Source organism: Cyclopterus lumpus, chromosome 17 (genome assembly GCF_009769545.1).
Source record: "Cyclopterus lumpus isolate fCycLum1 chromosome 17, fCycLum1.pri, whole genome shotgun sequence".
Classification (NCBI taxonomy): Eukaryota; Metazoa; Chordata; class Actinopteri; order Perciformes; family Cyclopteridae; genus Cyclopterus; species Cyclopterus lumpus.
Window position 1 is genome coordinate 10,427,048 of NC_046982.1, and position 21,534 is coordinate 10,448,581.

Genomic DNA, 21,534 nt, shown 5'->3' on the forward strand with positions numbered 1-21,534 from the left:
CCTCCTCCCTCCTGTCCTCTCTCTCTCTCTCTCCCTCTCTCCCTCTCTCCCTCTCTCTCTCTCTCTGTCTCTCTCTCTCTCTCTTCTCAATCGCAGGGCTGCGCTCACCGACTCCACACCGCCAACAGGGATGCAGCGAGGGCGCAGCGCAGCCTGAAAAATGGCACCACCACGCGTCCTGTGGATCTATCCTTCCCTTCCCCTCCTGTCCTCCCTGCTTCTTCTTTTTCACGCGCTGTCGCCGTGCCGAGCCTTACGGAATTACCCGGAGAATGAAGGTGGGTGTCCTGGCGGGGGATTGTTGGCTGAAGCTTAACTCGAGTGAGGGAGATGACTTTGGCTGTGCGCTGGGTCGGCGGATGGGGAGCCCCATCACGCGGTTCCACTTGCCGGGGAAGGAGCGCAGCGCAGCGGCGGAGACTCCCGTTAAGTGCTCGGCTCAGTTATGAATCATGCATACAAAAAAAGCGGAGAGAGGGACAGAGAGGGGGGGGGGGCTGTTTGGGACGTTTCTTTCCTTCTTTTCCCGAGCATACTGACATTAAATGTGTATGACACACACACACACACACACACACACACACACACACACACACACACATAGAGAGGACTTTCTGACACCGAGAAAGCTTCTTCGCATTTTATTTATCTCTGCAACGATATGTTTTCTATTAAAGTAACCTAACTTATAAAGATCTTGTCAAAACAACATTGGCATCGCTGCCAATTCTAGATATGTTTTTATTATAAAGCGCAGCAGCAATTACATTACATTTGTCGCACGCTGCTGCTCAGTTATTGTATTAACATTGATGCTCGGCCTGGAATTAGCCAATGCATTTACTCACTAACTACTCCTGACTGCTCGGTGGGCTGAGACATGGGAGCTGGCTTGTTTAATGGGAAGTTGCACTAAATGGAGAAAAGGGCAGAGCGGCGCACAAGTTATACTCACAATAACTGCTTTATCAAAAAAACAGAGAGTCTGTTATCTGAACTATAAATGGAAGTGTGTGGTGGTGTTTTTTGCGGGCTCGCTGTCAGACAGTCTGACTGAGATGATACAGCTGTGACTTGATTGTCACTGTGGGATTCATTTCATTCAGTAATTCCCCAAAGCAGTCAGTCCTGTTCTGAAGCTGCTATGAACTGAGCTGGATGATTGGCCTTCATTGATATTGCTCTGTCTTTTTTACTTAATCTCTCTCTCTCTCACACACACACACACACACACACACACACACACACACACACACACACGCACACACACGCACACACGCCAACACTCAAGCGCTTCACCTTGAACGCATGTCCACAGTGAGGGCCTGTGTCTGGCTGACTTAATGGTGTAAAGTGTTTGTACGTACAAGCCGCTCAATGTATGTCACAGCCCCGTGGAGTTCATACAGAACAAAGGCTCTGGAGGATAGACACTGAGAGAGAGAGAGAGTGAGAGAGAGTGGAGGAGTGTTTTAACAGACGGAGACAATGCCTGTGAAGGAGACACTAACACACTGTTGAAATATTAATTGAAATGAGCATGAATGATGAAACCAACTGGAAGCCAAAGGAAACTCCTGTTGATTTAGATAAACGGCCAGGGGCATCTGTGCATTCTGTACGTGCATGTGTGCGTGTGTGTGTTTGTGTGTGTGTGTGTGTGTGTGTGTTTGAGTCATGTCAAACTTTAGAATTTCTGAGGTGACTGACAGGTCAGAGTTTTTTATTTATCGCTAATACACTTTTCAAATAATATCAGGGAGTCCAGGTCTGTGTGTGTGATTCACTTAGACTTTCCTTCTCTGGTTATTTCTCTGCCCTGCTGTGTCAGACTATTGGCCTAATTGGCAGCTATAAGCCTATTGCCTAACTCGTGTGTGTGCACGTACCCCGATGGGAAAGTAATCCAATGAAGCCATTTTTGTAAACCACTCTCTGCCCTGCGTTTACCTTTTCGGGCCTGCCAGTGTTCCTGCTGTGACTGCAGACTTAGCTGAGGGATTGCTCTTCTTTGTGCCAGTGTGTGTACCTTGTGTTTGTCTATGAATGTGCATATTCCCCACCCACGTATCTGGGTAGTCGTGTTATTCCAGGAAATCCTCCCTCTGAGTCTGTCGAGTAGAAAGCGAGGCTGTCATAAAAGGAGAGATAGAGCTCTCAAGGCTCAATTATGAACACAGTCCCTTTGATAGAGCTGATAGTGTTAGCGGGAAAGTAGTGTTAAGCTGTCATGAGCTTAGTTTATTACCAAGAGCTATTGATCTGCTCCAAAATGGTTGACATTTACATGACATTTTAGTTGTAAGAGAATATTTTGAAACTGCTGCAGACTGGGGGGACATGAGAGCCGTATAGTGGCAAAGGGTTCAGTCATAAGTTGTTTAGATGAAGAGCATCCTCTGAAGGTCTTTGTTATCAACAGTATTAGGAGGAAGAGGAGTGTGTGAGTCTTTGTGCACCAGCAGAGGGAGCCCAGCACACCCTCTGTCTGAGCCCTGAGGGCGTACTGATGTAACAGCAGGGAGGAGGATGCTCACAGGTTTCCCATGGTTCATTTTTGTCCAGCTGTCCTCATCCCGACTTTACTCTCTTTCCAACACGGTGGAACTCTCTTTTTATTATTACTTTGCACCCACTCCTCCCAGGTTCCAAGGAGGGAAAGGAGCAGACTTTTTCTATTTCAGTGTCTTCACTCCCTCTCTAAATATATACCTCCTTAATTCTGGAAAACACAGCAGCATGGAAGCCCCATACTTTCTTCCACTGCAACTGCATGTTGATTAGAGTAGACTAAAAGAGGTAGATAAATGATTTAACTCCAAAGACTGACTGAAAAATCTGTGCAAATGGATGTATAATTGAATTAATAATCAAGAGTCGACAGAAAGGGAGAGCAAAACATGGGAAAACGGTGGTATATGTTACGGTCATAAGGTTTACTGTAATCTGTAATTGGTCTCGGAACTACAGTACACTTGAAGCTTTTTATTGGATTGTCCTTAGGGTGCAGTGGGAGGAGGGGGGGGGGGTGTATTGCTTTGTAAGGTTAACTAGCGAGCAGTTAGTGCAGAGGCAAGCATATGTAAAGCATGCCCTCCTCTTACACACACATCGTATGATTCACACACGATCCTGACGGTGGTATAATGTTGGGTCAAAGGTCCCCTCTGGTTTAATTGCTTTAATCTATAATGCTTGCTTGTAGTTATCGGCAGAGCTGTACTTCACTAAGTGTGTGTGTGTGCGAGTGTGTGCAAGTCCGAGAAATTGTTATGCTCCCATGTAACAATCATGACCTTGGACAGAAGAGGATATAGATCTCAGCAGAGACAGACAGGAAGCGCGAGCACCCTGTTGATTTTCTCGTGTACCTCCTCCCCTCCCATCGACCTCTCCAACCGCTTTCTTTCATATCTTCATGGCCTCCATTTCTCACTCCTTGCTTGTTTCCCCTTTGTCTTCTTCTACACTACCCTCTTGGTCTCTCTCTCTCTCTCTCTCTTTGACCTCCAGTAGCTGTGTACAGCCCCTGTATGTGTTCTGTAATGAGGTGGACCCTATATATCGCCTTAACACATGGCCATACTGGACACAAGCACAAATGGATGGATGTGCTCATGCATGCACACACACACACACACACACACACACACACTATTATAATGTATGGCTTGGCGGCAGTTTGGTGGTCTTGGTCCAGAGAATGGTGTCATGTGTCCCCAGGGCTGGCTGATAGACTGGGTTATAAATAAAGCTCAGTGACAGAAAAGGATTCTGCTGTGAGGGCTTCACCTCATGGTTGCATTGTGTGTGTGTGTGTGTGTGTGTGTGTGTGTGTGTGTGCATGCGCACGCGTGTGTGTGTCTGTGTGTTAAAAGAGAGAGAGAGAGACAAACTGAAATCATAAATAAAAGACAAATCCACAGGAGAGAAGCTGTGAGACAAAACAAAAGTGATAAGAAAAACAAGAACAAAGAAAGAGACATGGTTGTAATCAAACCCTCCCATTTCTACGTGTTCCATTGAGCACCCACAGAGCCTTTCTTGTTGTATTTAAGGGCAGCCAGTGGTTGCTAAATATGGTTATGTATTCACCACCAATTCAAATCATTCTGTTTTGGTGTTTTGAAGGATAAACAGTTAACACTTGAACATTTGCCGAGTAATTGTTTGACATTTGACATTTTCACTTTCTTGAGCAGAAGATTGCTTCCACTCTCTTGCCTGTAGGCTGAGTATGAAGCTGTTTAGCTTAGCATTAAGACTGGAAACAGGGAGAAACAGCTGGCAGGCTCTGCCCAAGAGCAAAGATCTGTCTACCTCTAACGCTCACTAACTAACACAGTATATGTTTAGAGGTAGGCTAGCCGTTTCCCCCTGCTTCCAGCTTTCATGCTAAGCTAACCATAAACTGGCTGTGACTATTTTGTAGTGGTATCTCAATCGTCTTCTAACTCTCTAAGAAAAGAAGCAAAAGTATATCTCTCCAAATTACAAAGTCTGAAACAAGTCTATTAATGCGAAATTCCTTCCACATTACCACTAAATCTGGCAGAATTCAAATGAATGTGTCAGTCAAGCTGATCAGACATTATAAAAAAAATGAAAAACCATCTGGACTATATGTTTTTATGTATTTTAGCTAAATGACATAAGTAAAGCGAGAAATGTTATATTTTTTTGAATTACGTTTGTTACCTTCATGGTGCTTTCTGGAGTGAACTCATCATCTATATGGTATGTCATTGTCAGTGTGCATTTAATTTAGTTCACATTTCCATAAGATGCAACTAGTTCTTAACACATTTCAGTTCCCACCAGTAAAGTAAGCGTCAATAACGTCAAAGGAGGCCTTTCGTGATGTCTGATGGCTGTAGTGAAGTTTGGGTATACGTCCACTGACCCCCTCCGAACAAGCCCTTAACTGCTGGTCACTTTGTATTCGCCACTCGAACGAACACACACAGACGCACACACACACGCGCACACACACACACTCCAACGCTTCTTCTTTCCCCCTCACTGCCCTTCCTCCTCACTACACCCCCCCCCCCCCCCCCCCCCCCATCCCTGCCCCCTCTGTCCTGACCTTTAATTTGTCTAAATTGAATTTGGTTGTTTCCGTACCTCTCCCTCTCGTTCTGTCTTTCTCTCATTGTTTGCTCTTGGCTCGTGCCGCGGCTGTGAAAGGCGGATTTATCCAGCATTACAAAACAAACGGCAGAGGATTTGGGTCAGCCGTAGATATCGTTTGCTGACCAGCGCTCCAACCTCTTCTCTACTGATTAACTGTGAAGGTTTTTATCAGAGCACAATAACTGAGAACGTGGAAGCTGGAGCTGAACTGATATTCATACAGCTTCTTCTTGACTGTACTTTACAGAAAAGACCATAAATGTGAAAATCATAGGACATATTCAATTAGTGCATGCTGGAAACCGGTCAAATAGAAGTACAGCTGTGAAGCACAGTCTCACAGTGGCTGAACAAACGACAGCCGCATGCTATCGATGCATGGATGATGTGTGGAACCATGAGTGCAACAGCAGACTGACCATCAACATACAGGGCCAAGCTAGCACACGCTTCTCTGTTGGTTTGGGCTGTTTTGGTGGCATAATCCCCTCATGAATTTCCCTGCAGTACCCACCCAACCCCCCTATATTTTGAGCTCCAGGGTTTTGCTAGTTGTGCGTGATCTGTCTCTCTACTTGATGGTGTCCGCATCAGTGCAAATTGGTTTAATGTTGGTTTTGATGGAGGCAGCAGGGCAGACAGACCATCACTGTAAGTGTGTGTGTATGTCACATGGGTGTGTGCTAACAGTTGCGACCTGTCTAAGCACACATTTATCTGACATGAGGTTTCCTAACCGTCTCCACTGCTGTGGCTCACCCCTGAGATTCTAGGCCAATTTACCCTCCTGTGACCAACCACTGTGTGACAGCCGCGTGTGTGTGTGTGTGTGTGTGTGAGTGTGTGCTCTTGTCCCACTGAGGTGCCATAAGAACTAACGGAGCACAAAAAACGTTAAGAAAAAGCCCCAAAAGAGAAGCACACACTCTTGAAGAGGGATCATTTAGAGATTATAGCTGCCTTGTGTCTTATTAATGAAAAAAAAAGCTTTATTTATCCCCCCTTTTTTTCACTCCTCACAAGCTATTTTAACCCAGTTCTTTAAATGAATGGTGGGATGAGTGCATGTGCGGAGTTGTATGTTGAGTCCTCAAGGTCTCTAGTTTGTGTGCGTGTGTTTGTGTGTGCATCGTTATGGCTGTGTGTGGATGTGTTTGTTGCTCATTGGCCTTGATGAGTTGTTGGCATACTAGAAGAAGCTTATTAAAAAATAAGTGTCTTGATGACTGGGTGTCACAGTTCAACACTGTAAGCATTCAACCATCACGTGCCGAAACAAAACCGCACGCACACGCACCCACACACACACGCACGCACACGCGCGCCCACACACGCACACGCACACACACGCACGCACACACACACACACACACACACACACACACACGCACACACACACACACACACACAGACACACACACACACGCACACACTCCAGAGCCTCTTCAAGCAACAAACTAGGGCAGTGCTCCGGTCATAGTCAAAATGGCCTCTCTTCTGTTCTGCCAGAGTATATGAAATAGCAGAGTAGGCTAATGTACTTTTTCAACGAGGTACAGTTCATCACATACACAAATATTTTCCTAAACATTTTCAGCTTTGCACACTATCTGCCTTTTGGGTTGCCAGGGTTTCAAGGCTTTGGAGAAGGTTTTCAATAAACCATGTGCATCCTTTTAGAAATCACTTCACTGAAGCAGCTGCCTTGAAAAAGAGCTCTTGAATATCACGTTTTTTACCCGTTTGTCTTGGCTGAGATTTGTAATGGTTTTCTTCCGGCTTATTGAGGGAAATCTTAATAATAGCGTCCGATGAATGATGTGGATGTATTATGCTGTTTCTCTTGTTAATTTCCCTGAAAAAGTTTTGCTTGGTTAATCTGAATATGCTTCCTCTTCTCTAGTATTGCACAAAAATATATAAAAAATATATAAGTGAATTTGGCTTTAATCTTTACATTTAGATTTTATTAAAGACAATTTGATTTGATCAATTTAAACTCTCTTACCAATGTGTCATTTGCACTATTGTGAAAACGATTTAAGAGCAAATGCATCAATCCGTTCAAACATTTATCAGCTTTGTTTTGCAGTTAAAGGGTAAATCATTATCATTTTGATTATGCATTGATCCCTTTTCTATCAACTCATGATTCAGACACCCAACTACTATTTAGCCATGCATGTAATAGCCAATTGAATTGTATTGGTGTGTTTCACAGACTCAGCTTTTACCTTCACTGATCTGCTCCTGTCTGTCACTCATTTGGAAGCTATCGGCCACTGTTTAATCATCTGTACCGTTCAGTCCAACCAATTTTGAATTTGTGTTTGTGTGGAGGATCAACATTACATTTCTATGAACAGAATGGGAAGCTAGAAAGCAGGGGTAATTGAACTGAATCAAAGAAGAATTAGGATTAGAATTTAATTTAAATACATTGAATTATTCATAGGCACATTCAGTTTGCAGACAGCTATCACACTCAAAAGAAGAATAACATTTTCCCTTTTAAATCATCGAAAATCCCATCTCAGTCTGCCCAAAACTCTCATTAAAAAAAGAAATGATAAATATCGCAGATTGTGATATGTCTGCTTTAGGGAAAACACATCCCACGCACATAAATGGCACATTACAGAGTCTGAAAACCGAATGTGTGAATACGGTTTTGCTGTAAAATCTCTCACATTGTAACTGCACCTTGATATAAAGCTGCAGATAAAGCTTCAAAGTCAGGGTGTAAAAGAATGGCTGAGAGAGTAATAATTCCAAACCTCTATAATGTTGTATACATGGTATATGTCCATCAGTGCAGACCTTTAATACATAAGCACAAACAGTATTCGATAACAAATGTACCTTTACGAACTGGAGGTTTTTGCACTTTGAAGATGATACAGTGCAGTTTACACAGTATCATCTTCAGTGTACAGTGTGGCCACCATGGCCACTGCCAACAGAAGTGGAAAATCCTCCTGTTATGTAAATACAGTTTGTAAGGCAAGGCAAGTTTATTTCTATAGCACAGTTCACATATAACCAGTAAAAGCATCAACACATAATGCAAAAGAAAACAAGATTGAAAAACAATTAAGAAAACATTAAAAACAGTCAAAAAGCAAGAAAAATAATAAAAGTTGCAGTGCAGTTAGAGAAATAAAATGCAGTAGTGAGATGCAGAAATTGATTGATATCCTTGAATCGTGTTCAATTAAAGGCAACAGTCTGCAGCTTTCAGGGACCTTGTTCCAGGTATGTGGAGCAGAAGAACTGAACGCTGCTTCTCCATGTTTAGTTCTGACTCTTGGAACAGAAAGTAGACTAGACGACCTGAGGGGTCGCGATGGTTCATAAGGTCGCAGCAGATCACAAATGTATTTAGGCCCCAAACCATTCAGTGCTTTATAAACCAGCAGCACGATTTTAAAGCCAATTCTTTGTTGGACAGGAAGTCAGTGCAAAGACCTCAGAACTGGAGTGATGTGATCCACTCTCCTGGTCTCAGTGAGGACTCGAAGTCGTGAGGACTTTCTGACTGACTTTTTACAGAGACCTGTGAACGCACCGTGACAGTAGTCAAGTCTACTGAAGATAAATGAATGGACAAGTTTCTACAAATCCTGTTGAGACACAAGTTCTCTAATCCTTGATATATTATTCAGGTGATAGTAGGCTGATTTTGTAATTGTCTTGATATGGCTGTTCAGATGAATCCATAACTACACCTAGATTTCTGGCTTGGTTTGTGGTTTTTAACATCAGCACTTGAAGCTGAGCGCTGACTTTCAATCGTTGGTCCTTGGGACCAAAACAATTACTTTTGTTTTATCTTTATTTAATTGAAGACAATTCTGCCACATCCAGTTGTTGATTTCTTCAATGAATTTGTAGGCATTAGATTTAAAGAACATATTTTACTGTTACTATGAAACTAAAAACAAAGATGTTGAAATGCCCCATAATAAGTCTTTAACCCCCTTACATTTGTTTTTGCATGCAAATAAAAAACTGGCCATGAATTTGCTTTTGCCTGTAACATACATGCAAGGTGCAAGATAGTTCAGGTCATGTATGTATTCAATGCTTCCGCCACACATAACCCTGGGTCTCAAGGGGGAAAGAATCAGAGAAAAGACATTAAAAAATGTAATGAACAGCAAACGGAGGACGAGAGCAAAATTAACAGAGAAATGACAGATTCGAGAGCCTGTTGTGGTTTGTGGATGAGTGGAAAGAGGACGGATGAAAGGACAGCAGGAGTAGCAGCCTTGTTACAACGCCAGTTTGTTCCTAAAGTTCAGATCTCACCTCTTCCCACTCCTTCATCCTGCTCTCCGTCGGCCCATTTGTTGCCCTGACAACACTCTCAATCGTTGAACTGCACTCTCGGAGGAGTAGAAGCAGGGGAAGGTCTGGTTGTGTGTGTGTGGCGGCACTAATACTGAGATAGTGTCTGCATGTGTGTGTGTGTATGTGTGTTGTGTGCAGTTGTGCAACTGTTTTATATATTGCATCTGGGTGCATGCACTTGAATGGTATTTTGAAGAAAGGTAAAAATAGGTTTAAAAATTATACAAATATTGAATCAGATAAAACAAAAAGAAAAAAAGACCAGAGACCCTCTGTGCTCCAGTTGCATGTATAGATTATTTTGTACTGAAAAGTAATGAGCAGCATCTTATTTGTGATTTCTCTTTCTATTACCGGAAGCTTTTCTGCCACAAGAGCATCTTGATTACAGTACACTGCAGTTGTCAGCAATTTCCTGCAGTAGGAAACATAACTTTTGGCATGTGTGGGGACATGAAACCTGGGTGAAAATTGCTTTGTGCTGATGAACAAAAACAATGAGGCTTATGTGTAGTATCAGCATGTTGAATTTCGTGTCAGCAAGCCCCCGCCCCCCTCCCCCCCTTATTATATCTCACGTCTACAATGTAATATGTTCTGTTCTGAGCTGAAAAGGTCTTTTGAGCTCATTATGTAGTCACATATTGTCCTCTATATTGAGTCTGTGGTGGTCTTATTGAGCATTCTCTCTTTGTAGCACTGGCGCAATCCTAAGGTGTGTGTGTGTGTGTGTGTGTGTGTGCACGTGTGTGTGTGTGTGTACCTGTGTGTGTGTGTAACATCCTGGTCTCTTTGTGCACCAGTCTGGCTGTTGGCAGCGCCGTTTGATTCTTGGCAGGTGGATCACAGCTTCTGAAGCGGCGGATACCGACCAGAGAGAGAGAGTGGCAGAAAGACATAAACCAACAGAGAAGAAGCAAAAAAGAGATGGAGACAGACAGAGTGAGAGAGAGACCCCAGAGGGAGGAAACAGGAGTGAGAAGAAAAATAGACAGACACAGAAGGAGATGAAGACACCAAGAGAAAGAGATTGAACATTTTGGGGTTTTCTGCACACGGTTCTTTAAGTACTGTAGTTTCATTATTTTTCAGCATTTGTACAGGAATTTACAAATTGACCCCCTCCTCCTCCTCCTCCTCCTCCTCCTCCCTCCTCATCCTCCTCCTCCTCAAATCTCCTCCAATCTCCTCCTCATCTTTCAATCTTAGAATTTAAACCTCACAGTTTGGTGTAATCGAAAAACTCTCACAGTAATCAGGTCACATGTGCATGTGTATGAATCCGTGAATTTATGCCCTGTGATAAAAGCTTGGAAAATATTATGTGTGTGTGTGTGTGAGTCCCTGAGTAAATGTGTTTGGGTGGAAGTGGTATTTTCAGGTGGAAAGACTGGGTAAAGACATAATGGTAGATAGATTTTAGTTTGAAGTTGCTCCACACTGGGTATGATATGTCATATTCAGCAGCTCATCAACATGGATATTGTGTGTGAGAATATGTGTGTGTGTGTGTGTGTGTGTGTGTGTGTGTGTGTGTGTGTGTGAGAGGGGGGCTGGTCATTAGATCGAAGCCAAAGGCTTAGATTTCACACACACAGAAGCACGCGCGCGCACACGCACACCCACACCCACGCACACACAAACACAAACACAAACACACACACAAACAATTTAGCCAGTCCCCTGGAGAAAAAGAAACGAGAAAGGGAGACAGAGTGGGAGCGTTTAGAGATGGATGGAAAGATCGATAAGAGGCGTGGTTTTGTTTTTGTTTGTGGAAGAAAACTACATATTTTCATAAATTCAATATTTTCTCCTCATCTTTGAAACACAAACACACACATGTACACACACATACGTACTGTAAATGCACACAGGGCGGTGTCAGCAGACAGGAAGCTTTAGCAAATACATAATGGATGAGTCCAGTCATTGATTACAAGTGATGAGTAGTATTGACAGGTGTGAGGAGAAGTGTCGATGTGTAGGTTTATGTCTGTGTGGGTTTTCCCAGTGGGCTGCAACATGGGCACACACCAGACTTTAAGTTTCTGCATGATTGAAAAAGGATCAGATATAATTTTTCTTGCTTACCTCTAGCCATGCAGATAGTTTTGATTTAATTGTCCTAGTTTTTGAGATATGTCTCAGAGATGTCTGCCTTCAAAACAACAGTGATGGAATTTTACAGTGTTCACATTTTTGTTAACAGCTAAAAGAATAATGTAACATTTTGAGGAAAGATCTGCCACTGTATGAAGTGTAAACAGGAGATACGTCTAACCAGAAGATACGTAACCAACAGTATAACCAACTTGGTGTTTTTACATTTCTATTGTGTACAGAATAAACAAACACGTTAGTTAGTTAGTTTTTTATTGAGCTGTAGAGGTGAGAGACGATCTTAGGACTGTGAATGGAGCACGGTTAGCCGTTTACCCTTTCCTATAGTCTATAAAGGCATGGTTAAATCATATTTGTATTCAGATATGCCTTTATATAAGGAAAAATCTGCAGCAAATATATCTTTCCACCATACAATGAAACGTGGGAGTTGGAATGTTTGCACTCATACATACGGAGAATACAGGGGGAAAATGAGAGAATGTGTGAGTGTACCATAACAGATTGTCGAAGTAAATGCAGGAGGAGAAATGGCAGAACGTACATGTCCAGGTGTGAAAAAACATCATTTTTGTAAAGGAAAGGTAGGCTAAATAGTGAGCCTTTTTGCACGATTTGTAATATGATAATATGAAGTAGGATACATTTCTCTACATCGTAATTGTAGGTGCCCTTTGATTGTATTTAGAAATCTTGCAATGCCTTTACGACTCAATTTACTCAAGGTGTAAATGCACTTTCTTAAAGTCACAGTGGAGAGAGAGAGAGGAAACAGAGAGAGAGAGAGAGAGAGAGAGCAGATGACTGAGAAGTAAACAGTTCCTGCACTACACAAACAAAACAAACTTTGAATATAAAAAAATGTCAATGTTAACATACAGAAGTGGTAGAAATATCCAGATCTCTACTTAAGTGCAAGTGTAATACTACAGTGTAAAATACCCTGTCAGTAAAGTGAAATTATTGCATACAAAATATAATAATATTAATTGTACTTAAATACAGTAATGTACAAAGTTACATGCCCCTACATTAAATAACAGCTTTCAAATTCTAGTCAATAAATGTGAGAGCAGAAGTATTCTGTTTCTACTCCATATAAAACTAATTACTGACAACTATGAATATTTTCATAATTAATCTTGAAAGTTTAAGAGGTACAGACTTACTCAATGACCTGCCAGAGTGCATTGGAAAGCATCGAAATAGAGCTTGCTTATCAAAAGAAATTAGGTTTTACTTATTTCTTTTCGTAGGTATAGCTTCAAACAGTTTGGAGTGAATAATGTGCCAATAAGAGTTGAACATTCACATCTTTACTCAACAGGTTATTCCACAGAACAATTTAAATAGGGGCAATTTCTTCAGGAGAACATAGTTCCAATGTGTATATAATCAGGACATTGTTTCTGAAACACTGATACTGTATTTAAATAGAAAAAAGAATAACAAATATGACTTTGGGAAGTGAGAAAATCTGTTTTTGTAATTTGAGTGAAGCAAACCTTTAACAACGTTGGTATAATAATATTTCTAAATTCCACGAACCCTGTTGATGGGTAGCTTTCATGAGTCTGTGTGTGCCTCTCCAGTGAGCCCTAAAATCCCATATTGTTATACCACTATGTCCAATTTCTGTGCGCCACTCAAATGTCCGTGAACTGAGGGAAGCAGTCTTCCTGAATACACACATGGCTGCAGGCTGCTTCTGACCTTTGGCTGCTCAGCACCTCTCCTCCACTGTTCCTGTCCCTTCCTCTCATTGAATCTCTCTCCCTCTCCCTCTCTCACCTGGGCTCTGCTGTGCATCCTCTCTCTCGGCTTCATTATACTGTGTGCACTGTTTTCTCTGTCGCTGGTTTCTCACGCAGATGCCGCCGTGTGCGCCGTTACACGTCCATACGCACGTGTGCACTCACTAACTCAGCGTGACATGCCTCCCTGCTGTCAGGCTGAGCTGAGCTGAGGAGAACGGCTGGGATCCAGTCAGGGCTGATGAACAGCATGGTTAGAGGAAGAGAAAGAGGGGAACAGATAGGGAAAATAGAGGTTGGACCAATTTTACAGTCCCTTTGTTTTAACTACAGGCAGTATGGCGACACAGAGGGGCTTGTAAACAGGCAATCCTCTTCAATTAAGTGATTAGTCTCATTTGCACTCAGGCAGGCACACTCTGTCTTCTTTTTACCTGTGAATAGTTTTTACAGGTCACTACTTATTAAAATAGGAGGGAATATGAAAGTGTGCTGCTTTAAAGTGATGCCGTGAGTTGAAATTGCGTCAGGTCAGCGACTCACGCGTCTGATCTTGGATCTGTGGATTGAAAGCATAGGTTCAAAGATTTTGATAGAGGGAAGATAAGCTGAACAGCTACAGTGTGTGGGATTTAGAGAGAGAGAGAAGAAAGAGAAAAGCAGCAGTCTCTGCAGATGGATACTGATTAAATATTGATGGTCAGTGGTGTTGAAGGCCTGATTAGGACCTGACTGAGCCAAGCCATGACAAGCGAGCGCACACACACACACACACACACACAGGTGGGGAAGCTTGCTCCTGAATCTGAGCAGGTTTTCACTATGCCTCATGCTGGTCAACCTGCCACCTTCCCCTCTTCCCTTTCAATTCTCACCTCCCTGCATCCTTCCTCCGGTCACACAGAGATCACACACAGGAAATAACATGTGCAAATTCTACAGCGATGCTACTGTTGCTCATCACAGACAGCGATACTTCAGCAGAATCGTTTTTTTAGTATGAAAGTTATATTAATAATCCCTTTTTTAGACTTGAAAGTTGTTGAAAGGGTTGGTTCACCCAAATGAGAAGAACCTATATATTACCATCACTCATCTATAGTGTTATCCAGCCATAGAGACACTTTCAGTTCTATGTGCAGAGGTTTTGAGATATACAGCTCTTAATATCTCGACAATCTACAGACATGTTGTCAACAGCTTTTATAGAGACTATTTCTCCGATAGCGTTGAGAGTAAACAGAGCAATTTTTTGAGTACCACAAATAGAATTACATTCACCTCTATTATATGTAGGTGGCAGATATTTTAGAAACGTGTACCTTAAAAGTTCTGCATGCATAGGGCAGGTGAGAACATGTCCTTTAAAGGGAAAACGAGGATTGAGATGAGCTTTGGATTCAACAGTGACTAAATATTTTTAAACAACTGAAATATTGAATCAAACATGTCGCAAAAATGTGACTGTTTGTAACTGAGAACACAAATAGATGTCCAGCAAAGTAGATATTGGGCCTGCAGGTGGGATTTGAGAGACATTTTGATTTGTATTCGAGTGGTTGATACTCAAAAATATATTTTTTTCACTATCTAAAATGTATATGTAACTGTAAAATATACCCCTGCCTATACGCTGTATATTGATGTTGTTTCACTGACTTTGTGTCCCCTTGAACCATAACAGCTGCAGCACAACCACAGTAATCGTAAAATTGAAATGATAGGTTTACCACAGCTTGAGACTCCATCGATGTTGTGCTCCAACAGAACTAAGGGCCCTTGTATAAAACATCTTGGATCTCCCTTCCGTATGTGGAAAACATTATCATTGTTTTAAGGGAATGGGGACTGAGAAATAAAAAAGTCTTTAGCATGTGTGTGTTAACATGTTTGTTCTCTGTTTTCTTGCAGTCACGTTGCTGGACTCCATGTCAGCCTTGGCCGACCTGGGCTGGGAGGCTTACCCTAATGAGGGGGTGAGTATGTGCAACCAAACACACTCACAAACTTGAAATCATCCTCTCTTCTTGACGGAGCTGGCACCATAAGTGAAAATCTGATCTCAACGAGCGGCTTTGTTTTGACATGTGTTCTTTGTCAGCCAAGGAGCAAGGCCTCGGAGCGAGCAGCAGCAGCGCTGGAGTGTGTGTTCTAGAGAGCGCTGGGTTTTTGAGCGCTCTTTGCTAAATCGGGAGTCTGCAGGGGGAATTCGCAAATTATTTCTGCTGCGCTGAAAACGCTGTGGCACTGGAAGCCTCCGTTTATTACAGGGTTGCCTTTTTTTTGTGATGGAGTAAAGGGACGGGGCAAATATTCTGACGTAAGAGGAGACGTTGTAAACATGTCTGTGTTGTTTGCGTGTGTGTGGGGAGGGGGTTATGTAACTGGCCTTTTGCAGGTATAGGGACCGAGGGAGTCTGGAGTGCAGCCACCGTGCATCAGAATTGACAACAGAGAAGTGAGAGCAGAGGAAGAGAGCGAGAGCGTAGAGAGGAAGAACATCGAAGTGCATTGAATAAAGAAATAAGAGTGGGTTCTGTATGTCACTCTAGTGCGGGAGCTGTTGAATGGTGCTGAATTAATTCCATTTCCCCTCGAGAGACACTTCCTCTCCACTATTCAGCATCAGTGTGTTAAATCGCAGGATGCCACACGCGGTTTCATGGTTGTGCGCAGCAGAGAGGCAGCTGAAGTGAGCGGAGCTGTGGAAGGTTGTTTTCTCAAGCAATCAAGGGTTTCAAGTTCACTTTGTTGAAATGCACTGATTGTGTTTCCATATTTGTGTATCTTTTTCTTTTTTCCCACAAAGGGTCCTAATAGAAGAACTGAATGTGTCCCAGCTGTGGCCAAAAGATTCAATCAAATTCTGAAACCCAAAGAGTACACACAAGTTACTTTTATTGAAAATATGGTTCAGTTTGGGGTGGCTTCGTCATGGCCCCGGAAAAGCACATGTGTTTTTAGTTTTTCCTTAAAGAAATGTGTTGGCTGGAAAGTAAAATATATATAATGAACTCCATCCTGTATATCTTATTTCATGAGCCGTCAACATGGTGGGGACCTGACACCTCCTCCCTGAATGTGTACATAAACTGAGAGGAAACTGGCTCTATGGGCATCCACTCCAATCTCAAATAAAATACAATAAATAGATCCTTCATACGATCGAATCATTGTAAAAACACGTTTTCTTCCGTTAGCTATGACTACCATAAAATACAATCTTGTTTCTCTTCAAGAATCTTGTTTCTCTGAAAGAGCTGGAAGGCTCCGTCTGTTGTATGTCAGTCAGTAAGTTTGGAGCGAGGGCAAGTTACTGCTGACTTTTACTCTCCCTCCTGGTCGATTAAAGCCGTGAACATTTCACTGTTTCCATATGCAGAGCTTAATCTAGTTAGTCGAGATAAAACAGGTCAACGCAACAAGATATGAACATATTCGGTGTCACGGTGCCCCCGGTCATATCGTCATCATAAATAAACAGCACATATTATTCCCACAATACAGCAATACAACACAGAACGTCTGAACTCCTGACTGCGTAATATTCCATTATATTGAGTGTTGAATTGATGGGTTTCATTGCATAAATAAAAGACATTTCATGCACCATAAATTGGTGCATAAATGTTGCAATGAAACCTACGGCTTTGTTCTGAGCAGAAGCGTTTTAAATACTGCCAGGAGAAACCGGCAGAAACTGAGCTGTTGGATGAAGAGCTGAGGATGACAAGCTCTTACTGCGGTTTGTGAAAACATATCTACAATATGCCGTGGCTTTAATGTTCTAAAGACTATCCCAACTTGTGGTGAAAAAAAGCATTACGTGATCATTCTTGCAAGATGGAGTTGGTCTTTGTGAAGCTAAATCCGTCTTGCCAAAGAGAACTTCTACTTGCCTTTTTTGGGCAGACATCATGATGTACAACTGTAAGTGTCTGCAAGTTAAATCTAACCTGGTGGCATACATCATGAAAAGCAGGACAGATACTAGTGGATTTGTCTGTTTGTCTTACATAATTGCACATATATCTTAAAATGAATGAGGTAATAATTTATATCATAGAAATGGAGAAGAGAAGGTACAGAGAGTGATATGAGAGTGACAGACTGAGGGAAGAAAGGTGCCAGGGCTGTGAGCAGATCTTATGTTTCATAACAGGGGGATTATCTAGTTGACCTTTGAACTTTAAACCCGGGGATTGGTCTCAACGAGAGGCAATTCCCACCAATCTGAGACCACTGTCTACCTGAATTAGTCCAAAACCACACTTGACCCCTGCAGGTCAAGCTTAATCCAAGCCGTGCAGGACCGGATGTGCCTGAGACTGCGTGGAGCGACCCACTTCTGTCACCAGGCAGGGGTGTTCCTTGTGAGGGACACAAAACAGATACGTCTTAATGATGTTGGAAAATTGAGGGCCCCCCCATCATCTCTACTCCCCCAGAGGCTCATTGCCTCCCCACCATCCTTCCTCTTTCTTCATCTTCCATCTCTGTTTTCCCCTCCCCTCTCCTCCTCACTAAGCCAGAGCTTGTTCCAGATTTTGGGGGCCAATTATGTCCTCGTAGGTGTACCCATCAGATGATTGCAGAAGGAGGGATATTATGTTAAGCTGGTGAACGGTTGAACTTAAACCCTGATCTGACGTCTCTGCTTCACTTCAAAGCAATCAAGCAGGCTCTGCGCTGATTGGTGAAGGTGATTGAGGGTTCGGAGAGGAGGGTTTCATTCTGAATGTTAATTAGTGTTCAGGCTGAACCAACACTTTGTGTGTGTGTGTGTGTGTGTGTGTGTGTGTGTGTGTGTGTGTGTTTAGAGTAAGAAAGGAAAGGAGCTTAAACTCTTCAGCTTAACCAAATATTTTTCCAGTTGTGTTTTTGCTCGATCTTTCTCTCAAGCGGCTGTTGTTGTATCATGAGCAAATAAGGGGGCTGCAAGGTTGTTTTCACATTCACAAACACACCTGTGCTTTACACCAGGCAAATGTGACAATGAACAGACTCGCCAACTAGGGAAATAAGTGGCTCACCAGGAAGTGGCAGTAATCCAGCCACTCCAAACTCTGCCTACAAAGAAATAAACAAAGACATCATAAAGCTCTCTTTATCCCTCAATGACTATTCCCATAAATGCTTTAATCACCACTCCCTGGGGACTCAGTGTGTGTGTGTGTGTGTGTGAGTGTTCTGTGATGTCCGACTGGTCTCAGTTCTGCACAGATGGGTCTATTTAGCTGCCAGGCGCGCCTGTAAATTACCAACATTCATTCCTCCCTCTCTCTCTCTCTTTCTTTTCCCCTCCGTCTTGTGTTTTGTTCTTTAATTGAATCGAGCTCTCAGTTGTTGTGTGCACATAATGTCGAGCAAGACTCCAGTGATACATCCGTTATACATGCGCTCTTAAAAACTCTGAACTGGCTGTCAGCGACATCTGTGTCAGCTGACTACAGCAGCTTAAACAATCTTTGACCTCCTCTTCCTTTTCTTCTTCTTCTCACATTTCTTCCCCCTCTCTGTTTCTGCAGTTGAAGGACAGTTGGGTCAGGATCAAGAGAGAGATGGTTTTGTTCGAGCTCCAATTCATACACAGTAGACGTTTCAGAGGAGGCTGTAGGGGATTAAAAGCATCTGAGTGTGCGAGAGAGAGCTGGAGAGAATGTGCGAGTCTATGTGCGAATGTGTGGGCTGTTAATGTGGATCTGTTTTAGCGCTCAGGACTCGGAGGTGAAATGCGTCAAGCTTTTGCCAGCTTGTTGGGCCGTCACATGAGATTAACCTCAAGAGTCCAACCTTAGCTTGGACTCCACTTGTCTGAGAGTTTCTCGTTTTCTCTTTCTTTACTTTTACTCTTCGCCTCTCAGTTCATCTACCCTTCGACTTTCATTTGAATTTAAACACACGTGAGGGATGACAGGCAGTTAGCCCCATGGGTCTTGGAGTGCATGCGAGATGTGTGTATCATGCCTGCATGCATCAGTGTCTGTGTTCACACGTCTGGACTACTATACGGCTATATGTGCTCATCATTCTGGAGCTTACAGCTTCAGCCTTAAGACGGTGACAGGAGCTCAGAACAAAGATGGTGGTCCTCTTATGCCTCACCACAAACTAGGACTCATCCAGTTTGTGTGTGGGGGGGGGCAAGGAAATCCAGTTAGCTTCCCCTTGAATGGATCAGATATCTTGAGACACTGAAACCACATTAATTCATTTTCATTTTTCTTTTAGGAATAGAAATGTTATTTCTCTTTGTGTGTGTGATGGTATATATATATATATATATATATATATATATATATATATATATATATATATATATATATGTTAGTGTGCCTGTCTATATGTTAGTGTGCCTGTCTATGTGTGTGCGTGTGTAGATAGAAATGTTTTCCTGCTCATGCGAGAAGTGTTCTCAATTACTGCCTTAGTCAGAAGTGGAAACAGATGGCAGCAGATGACGGGAGACAAAGTAGCTCTGTCTTACCTACTCCCTCTTGCTTCCTCTTGCTCTCTCTGTGTGTCTCCTTCACTCTCTCCCACACACACTCCTACCTCTTAAGCGCTAAATCACGCATTCACTTTAGAAAAACATGCTCCCTCCATGCACACGTGCAGCATGGACAAAGACAGTCCTTCAGTCATCTTGACACAGATCATCACTCATGTTCACCCAGACATGAAAACAGAGCACGCAGGCTGAGCGTCGGTTTGCAGCGAAACCACAGTTCATTGGACGTGGGCCCAGTTTCCCATAAAGAAATCATTGGAATGAGATCTCCTTTGACCTTTGATCTCCTTTCACTGGCGATGAAATAAGACGATCTCACAGCTGAGTGGTGCTGTTGTCAAGCCGACCGAGTGCTGCTGAACATCACTCGGACACTTTGATTTGAAATGTATGTTTTAGTTGAGGGGATTTCATCGTCAACTCAAACACTCCTCAAGCTCTCACCTCTCCTCCTTTCCTTCCTCCCTCTTCCCATCCAGCTCACCCATTTCTCCCACTTCAAATCCCTTTCAGTATTTCACTATTCTCTTAGCGCCTACCTTCCTTATTTATTTTTTCATCCCATTTCCTCCAGCTAAAAATCATCAGCTAAATGTGGAAGTCCAATCAGAAATGTCATGTAAAATAAACATCTCTCTCTTTCATCTGGTAGACCCACTATGCTTTTGTCCCCACCTCTCTCTAAACCTCCTCTTTCTGATCCTCAGTGGGAGGAGATCAGTGTGATGGATGAGAGGAACACCCCGATGAGGACCTACCAGGTGTGTAACGTCATGGAGGCCAACCAGAACAACTGGCTGAGAACACGTCACATCAGCCGAGAAGGAGCGCAGCGCGTCCACATTGAGATCAAGTTCACCCTGAGGGACTGTAACAGCCTGCCCGGGGTCCCCGGTACCTGCAAGGAGGTCTGCATCAAACACACACACACACAGAAAAATATCTTCTGCATTGCCACAAAATATTCTCTGACTAGCCAGTGCTCTTTGCTTTTTTGTCCTACACTTCTCAAATGTATAACACATTTTGATACATATTGGGGATTTGTTATGAAAATGCTTTAATCACAAATTGGAACCCATTTACCCAACGCAATCGACACTTTGTTTAGTGTGCATAGCTAATCAAATGAATCAGCGAATTAACTTCAATAACACTTCTGCATTTTCAATTAAATCTGCCTGATCTCCATATTTATCTGATACAATTATGCTGGATTGTTTGCTTTTGCTGCATAAAATCGAGAGAGAGAGAGAGAAAGAGAGAAAGAGAGAGAGAGAGCAAAACACATTTAAGTATGAGAAGCAAGCAGGAGCTAAGTGAAGAAACGTAGAAATGTAATTGTTGTTCTTTGACAAGGTTGAACATGTATTGTTTGAGGCCAGTTTACACAATTACATATTAAATAACAATGTATTCAGTGTTTGTGTCCCCACACTTCACGAAATATTGGATCATTATCATTATTATCACAGCAAGCATATTATATATATATATACATATATATATATATATACATATATACATATATATATATATATACATATATACATATATATATATATATATATATACATATATATATATACATATATATATATATACATATATATATATATATATATATACATATATATATATATATATATATATATA

The 21,534-nt window shown here is 42.3% G+C and overlaps 1 protein-coding gene across 1 annotated transcript in view; it reads left to right on the forward strand.

Moving 5' to 3' along the window:
• The first annotated feature begins 160 nt into the window (after positions 1-160).
• The window catches only part of epha4b (eph receptor A4b), an 80,253-nt gene continuing 58,879 nt past the window's right edge, over positions 161-21,534 (forward strand). The window contains exons 1-3 of the mRNA XM_034555016.1: positions 161-278; positions 15,279-15,343; positions 20,586-20,786. Coding sequence (XP_034410907.1) covers positions 161-278; positions 15,279-15,343; positions 20,586-20,786 — 384 coding nt within the window. The remainder of the gene's footprint in view (positions 279-15,278; positions 15,344-20,585; positions 20,787-21,534) is intronic.